General features: G+C 35.4%; 1 protein-coding gene across 1 annotated transcript; it reads right to left on the bottom strand.

The window, feature by feature from the left end:
- Nucleotides 1-5,138: 5,138 nt before the first annotated feature.
- On the bottom strand, nt 5,139-6,172 carry LOC127659274 (gamma-crystallin M2-like). Its single transcript, XM_052149015.1, has 3 exons — nt 6,083-6,172; nt 5,582-5,824; nt 5,139-5,477 (listed from the first exon to the last, which is right to left on the bottom strand). Exons 1-3 carry the CDS (start codon nt 6,092-6,094, stop codon nt 5,205-5,207), a joined length of 528 nt encoding a protein of 175 aa, XP_052004975.1. The 5' UTR covers nt 6,095-6,172; the 3' UTR covers nt 5,139-5,204.
- Between the last annotated feature and the right edge of the window lie 1,624 nt (nt 6,173-7,796).

A 7,796-nucleotide genomic window follows, 5' to 3' on the forward strand; every position in this document is an offset into this window, starting at 1 on the left:
CATATTTCAATATAATTTTTTTATATTTAATTAATTTGCATGACTTTCTCAGGCCTAGAAAACACAACAGTCAAATTCCCTGAAATTTTCAGGTTTTCCATGATCATGGGAACCCTGAAACAGTAAAACAATCCAAGTATTACAGTATTAAAATTGCATCATATGACTACATTCAGTTTCTTCAAGGCCTCATCCAAAAATAAGGTAAAAAGAAATGCAATACTGACTGATGACTTACACTTAAATGTTTCTCCATGCCAAGTTCCCAACTAAACAATAATACCAGTTTTACCACAATGACAGAATTTTATTTCAGTAGTGGCTATGCAAAGGTAGGCAGTTAACTGCCTAATCAATTAATGGGTTAACCGACAGTGTTCTGAATGAATGGATCTCTTAAAGAAACTGGTCTCAGTACAGTTTGAAAAGCACCTTATTTTCATTCTACATGTATACAGCCTCCGAAGGCAGAATTTTCCAGTTTTCAGATGCAGCCCTGGCAGGCTGTACACTGCTTTGAGTGTGTTTCACTCGGGACAAGAGTGTGAGGGTCAGTGATAAATTGAAAATTAAGAAGAAATAAAAACTAAATAAAAATTTGAAACGATAATAACCTTGGTCGTAATGACTGATGCAGCTTTCACTTTCTTTAGTCTATGTTTGAGTGGAGGAGAAAAAGCAACAAATAACTGAAATGTCAACAGAATGCAATAAGAAGTGTGTTTAACCCTCTGGGGTTGACGGACGCGCCGGCGTGTCCTGTTGGATATTTTCATCATTACAGCAGAAACAACTTACAATACTCATTTTTACAATACTTTTCTTTATTTTACAATAGTCATTTTTGGGTATACAGATAAGTGTAAGACATCATTAGAGACTATAAAGGGTCTACTTTTATTTGTGTACACTCACAATAACAACAAAACCTTGTGCTTTTGTAAAAAAAAAGAAAATAAAAAGAGCGAGCTTTCAACAGTCTCTGTGTTCACGAGCATATTTCATGAACTGAAACTCTCCGAATACTTATGACACAAACATGAAACCTATGTCTAAAGAAAGCTTAAAATGTCTAATTTTAAATAAAACAATTTAAATTTAAAACAAATATTCTCCTGCAATGTAATCTGTTTGAAACAAAGTGATGTACAGGTCTATCTAATTATCTATATTCATACGCTCATGATCATACGATCAATGCAAATGGTAAACGCCCCCGACAGTGAGGTTGGAAACACATTTCATTCATTTTTCTGCACGTTTGCAATGATACACAGGCGAAAAAGCTCCAGGATAGTATGGAAGAGTTAACATTTTCCTCAGAAGAAGAGTGGGACTCCGATGAATGTTTGTATTTTGAAGAGAGACTTGATCCAGCCGAGGATACAATTTTGGATGAGTAAGTCATTTAGTTTTCATTAGCTGACATGCTATTTTATTTACACATGTACATATTTTACTAGTGGGACTGTTTACAGACTTACCAGCCAGGATTCAGAGTATTGACATTTGAAATATGTCCTAATAAGCAAGATTTAGTTATATTTAAATGCTGTTTCGGCTAAAGCAGGTATTTAAATTGTATGCTGTATGATATATATATATATATATATATATATATATATATATATATATATATATATATATATATAGTATGTAATATGATATAAAAATAATATGAATATTTAGATTATATTTTATCTAGTGTTTATAATGCCTCATTATCATCAACAAAGCTTGTGCTTGCAAATATGTGTTAGGGTTAAATTAGTAAAATGCACTTTAAATATGCCCATATTAGAAAATCAGCATATTATAATGATTTATGAAGGATCATGTGACACTGAAGACTGCAGTAATGATGCAGAAAATTCAGCTTTGATCACAAATTGTATTTTACAATATATTTAAATAGAAAACTGTTCTTTTAAATTGTAAAAAGAGTTCAGAATATCAATGTTGTTTCTGTATTTTGGATCAAATAAATCCAGTCTTGGTGAGCAGAAGAGACTTCTTTTAAATGGTAGTGTAGGTCTAAAATTAAGTGAAGTCTTTATGTTAAGAAAATATATATAGTCAGATTACTTCTTTTAACTTAAAACTTGATTTTGATCATTAAGTCTCCTCACATTCATTCTCTATCCCTCATTGATAGGCCCGGGGGGGGGGGGGGTCTTTTGTCTCTCGGGTGTGAAATACAGTGAATATTCATGATCATTCACGCCTCCTCGCATATGACCTTTCAACACTAAAATTGTCTTACAAAAGTTAAATTACTATATTGTTTTGTATGAATGAATGATCAGGATGGTTTTCACATACTTCTGTAGCAAAAACTCTAGGCTACAAGATCCAGTTCTCAAAAGTCTTGTGGACAAATGTTTAGTATGTGTTATCTGACCTTATTTCAGTGACTTAAAATTTTAGTTTTTTCAAAAACCATGCATAAACATTATTTTCTCAAAAATACAAACCTGTACATACATGTTGCTCACATATTAATGTAGCCCAGTTTGTGCTGAATACAGTGTAATCAGACTTTAGCCATTAATATGTTTTTAAGCAACTGAAAAAAGCACAAATGTCAAGGCATGTCAAAACTTCTCCAGGGCCCAAAATACCCTCAGACCCCAGAGATTTTTCTACATACACCTAAAGGATATTCTTTAATTCTTAAACCACTTTGAAGTTAGTTCAGTAGAATACTAATCAGAAATTATACATATTAAATTCAACAGAGGTTTTTTTGTTACATTTATATAAACAATATTTTTTCTAAGTTGTGAAGGTTCAAATAAACTTAATATATTGAGGTTGTGTTTGAGTTTACGGTTACAATTTTAATTCAGATTCGTGAATGGATTAACTCGGACTCGACAAGGACTCTACTTGTTATGGACTCGGCCTTGAGTTTGACTCTGTCCCTTTATTATGCGGACTCGATTGGCCTACGTGCTCTGGAGATCGTGAAACCCTGTCAGTCCCATCAGGTCCCGTCTCTGTTACTCAAAGAGTGGGTGTTCTTAGTGGACAGTCCCCGATTCTATGTGGATGGAAAGGCCAACACTGGTTGGGCCATGGTGGAAAACCTGTCCTCCATCTGGCAGGGGAGCCTACCAGGAGGGCATTCGGCCCAAGCTGTGTCACTGATGGGTCACTACATGAAGACAATGTTGAGACCACTACTATCTACCCTGAGTTCCAAAACTGCTGTGAGAGTCTTGAAACAGCTGCTGGAACAAATACGTGCTTTGCTTTAAATCTCAAGGTCGAAATTGCTAGGAGCCTCTAGAACAAAGGCAATTCTTGTTCTGTAATCTATAAAAGGCTATGTGTTGGTGTGCAGTTTGTTCTCTGTGCTTAATAAAGAGAACATGCCACGGAAGCTCAGACTTGAGTCTTTATTTCCCACTAAAGTTAGCGTATAAGTCGTAAGTTTTCGTATGAACAAAGTCATGCGATTTCACCATATTTTGCTATTCTAACAAATTGTTATCAAACTATGTTGCCAGTTCCCGCAGCTGTTCTATTCCCATTAGTAGAATCTTGTTCTGCTGCCTGGGAATCTCACCTCAAAGAGGGTTCCTTCTTACCTGGCACCAAATCCTTTTTCGATTTCTCCAATACTAAAATCAACTTAATCTGTTTTATCTGTTATTCTATTTCCTGTCTCGCATAATTATTTCACTGTTTCTGTCTCTATTTTCAGATGCCCGCAGAGTCTCTGCCTATCCAAATTTTTTAACTTCAATCCGTGATTTTGGGTTCTTGCCTTCAGCCTGTGTTTTCTTTTCCAGCTCACGATTCCATATCCTTGACTCTACCATTGTTCTGGTTCCTGTGAATGCTCCTTTGTTTAATTTTCTGTTTTCTTTGGATGCGTAAATGTCCATTCTCATGTCTGAAACAATGACCATACTCAACTCCAGTGGTGAACTTATCTGGCTCTGCTGGCATAACAGGCCTTATTTTTTCCCTTTCATTGATATTTATCTTTATTCTTGTATGTATTTTTTAATAATTCCCAATTCTATATGACTTCATCAGTCTACAGACAAATTGCGGTAAAACTTTTACCCAATAAGACTATATTCCTTGTTGTTTACAAGCAAAGAGTGAATCTGAGCTTCAACCAGGACCTTTAAAATTTCCAGTGAATCCCTCAACAGCACAAATGAATTGGAAGATTCTGTCAGATTCATTAACCAGTAAAAGCGTTTTATTTGTAACGGGTGGGTTTGAGAACACTCATTTAGAGTTGTCTCTGCTGAACCCTTCTAGCAGGCCTTCAGTTACACAATCTCATATTAAGGGATGTACATAACTTTGAAGCCATTTTTTGTTTAGTTTGAATGTTAGTAGCTGTAATTTTGGAATTCAAAAGTCATGTCTAGAATGATCCATGTTAAATCACACAATTCTGTTATCATTTAAATATATATTCTTCACTTGGGGTTCAACTTGCTTTGTTTATAAGCAGATGGCATTTAGTTGCTTAATAGCATTTTACCAAGCTATCAATAAAATGTATAGATCAATAAAACATTTTAGCCTACATCTTGAAAACTGAAAAATAAAATATAATAATCTACAGTTCAAGCCTAAGGAGATTATATTTAATAAAATAGTTTTATGTAATCAGCAAGTGTTTAACTCATGGGGTAGTTTTTATGTGGATTGCTCCATTAAGTAGCATTAAAGTTTTAAAAATGTTAAGTGTTGTAGAGAAATACATTTATCGAAACACTAATACCAAGAATTCATGATACGCTAATACAACTCTTGGTTATATTATGATATAATAGTTTACCAATGATTTATGTTAGATATTTTTTCAAAACTTATAGATTGATTTAAAACTTAAGAAAATAAATGTACATTGGAAACTTTGTAAAAGGCTATCTGAAGAGAAACTTTCTGCAAAACTTTCATCTGGTGAGACCAATCTATAATTACTGCAGTTATAACTACAGTAGGAAGGACTTCAGAAATATTGTTTAATTTTACATTTGCTTTTGTATTAATATACAAAACCCAATTAAATTTGTTGTCCCCCACAAATCACAGGTGAAAGCAATAGGTACCATACAACAACAAGAATATCAAAATTAATTGATAAACAGAAAAATGCAAAAGGATTTTTAGTTCAAAACTGCTTTATTGTAAAGTAACAACAATTTTGTGACGTAAGTACAATTCACTTTTTAATAATAGGAATCATTGATACGCCTCATGCTCATGAATCTCATGCCACCCATATTGCTGAAGCTTCTGTACTCTCCAGGCCTGAAGTAGTGCATCCTGCCTCTGTAGTTGGGCTGCTCATACATGAGCCAGTGACCATCCATCACATGGCAGGAATTGCAGTGAGACATGCGGTAGCGGTCCATAATGTTGTCACAGTCATCCATCAGCTCATACATCTGACCCATGAAGTTCTCCCTCTCGTAGATCCTCATTCTGTAGGATCCCCTGTACTGTACATGAAAAAAAAAAAAAGAATATAAATAGAATATTCTTTTTTCTGTTCTAAAAGTGAATCGATTAATTTCAATCACATCAAAATGTTAATGGAACTCACCATAGGGATCATACGGCAGGACTTGATGCAGTCACTCATTCCAAACATAGACATGTAATCAGAATACTCGCCCCTCTTAAAGAAATACTGGTTTCCCATGTAGTTGGGACGGTCATACATCATGAAGCAGCCACTCTCTATTCTGCAAGAGTGGCAGCGGCTCAGATAGGAGGACATGTCGGCACAGTCGCTCATGCACTCATAAGAGCGCCCCTGGAAGTTCCTGTCCTCGTAGAAGATGACCTAGGAAAACACAATATGGTACATTTTGACTGGATTACTATTTATCATCAGTGAGAAGAGCAGCACAATATGAAACATTACCGAAAGAAATATCCAATTATCCAAAAAGGTAGGACTGTTGTACTGAGAATTGCTAACTGTTTTTATTTGAGCTGATTAGATGTTATTTTTAAAACAGAAAAGCAAACAGTTAAAACATGTATTTTCGAATTATAAGCTAAGTGTTGAAGGTATGGTTATCCTTTACTCTCGGCTTACCTTTCCGTGCATGGCTGCAGTTGTGGTTGTTCCAAACTTGTCATTGAAACAGCCCGCTGCCTTATTTATACTATATGGACTCCCAAAGAATTTGTATTCCTATTGTTTAAAAAGGCCTTAGTCAGCAGAATGGTATAGCGAGTGGTACTTTCAAGCCTTGTGGTGGAGAATATTAGAATTTTCTGCCTGTAAAGCAATTCTATAGGCAAGAAAGCAATCTAAACAGACAAAATACTGCCTGAAACAAATATTCTTGTGTAACTAAAGGATTGTAGGGAAAGTGAACATACTAAAAATATTTGTTATTATTTTATTTATCATTCTGTTAGCATGTATGTCAACTAAACTTACCCTTGCTTGGTTGTAAATATACATATATCACCACAGATTTTTCACATTACACTTTTGGTTTTAAAAGGTTTTTTACTTGTTAAAAGAAATTCAATATAAGTTTATTTAAAAATTAAGATACCTTTGTCCTTTTGATTTCTGAATTGTACTGAATTAATTATCACATTTAATTAATAAATTACCCATCATAGAAAGTGAGATATTTGGTGTGGCCACCTTTGCCTTTAAAACAGCCCCTATTTTCCTAAGTTCTACTGGACACAGCTTTTCTTGGTTGTTGGCAAATAGGATGTACCGTTTCTTGGAAATCTATTTATGCTCTCTCAATTGCTTCTGTCTCTTTATATTATCTCAGACTGACACGTTCCGTGGGGGGCTTTGTAGGAGCAATGCCATCTCTTGCAGAGCGCCTTCTTCTATTCTAATATTTCTATTTGCAAAAGTAATGTTTGGAAGTCTAAAATTTATTTTTCCTATTGACACACTAAAGCTGAAGATATAAATAACCTTCTTAAAACAAATGTTTTTGTGAAACATTTTAAGTGCCTAAAACTTTTGCACAGTACTGTATATACAGGGTTTTAAAATAAAAACCGGCAACCATGATTGATATTTATTGTTGCCACTGTCCGGTATTTTGTCTGAAATAAATGATACATGTCTATTATCTTATATTTAAGCTGCGATATCTCATACCACATAATCAAAACAGCATTTCTGGCATGCTACTCAGTTATCCGTATGCTAAACTAACAGGAAAATTGTCTACTGGTATACTGAGCTAGCATTTAATATGTTAGCCGTATGCTAAATAAGCAGGCTGATCAGTTAGCAGCATTAGAGGTCGACTGATAGAGAATTTTACCGATAACTAAGTTTGGCAGTAACTGCCGATAGATTTCTGTCTCTGGTGGGGCATGTAATGTGCTTTTTGTATTTAGGCAGTTCACGTGTGAGATTTATAAGAATAATAATAAGTGAGTCCAGGAAATGGAAGTGCAACGTAGTGCAGCGTAGTTCTAGCGGGAAGACTAGCAGCTGTACATCATCACTTCATTAACGGGGCAATTCCTAGCCAATCGCATGTAAGCCATTGCTTTATAAGTCTGCTCACAATCTATCACATTGCTGTTTCAGTGCGCTAAAACACAGGCAACCTCCGCCACCCCACCACCACCAGCTGAGCCCTGTCCCGCACGGGGGTAGGCTCCTCGCCCCTGCCTCCTATCTCCGGCAGGATATGACGGTTCCGGGCACAAATCCTTCGGACCGCCGGATGGGGCCTACGCCAAAGAGAGAGACATTACTTTGTTTTTACATTTATCAAATAAATGGCATCTTAAACCTCACTCAAGCCTGCATG

Source organism: Xyrauchen texanus, chromosome 18 (assembly GCF_025860055.1).
Source record: "Xyrauchen texanus isolate HMW12.3.18 chromosome 18, RBS_HiC_50CHRs, whole genome shotgun sequence".
In the NCBI taxonomy this organism is placed as follows: domain Eukaryota; kingdom Metazoa; phylum Chordata; class Actinopteri; order Cypriniformes; family Catostomidae; genus Xyrauchen; species Xyrauchen texanus.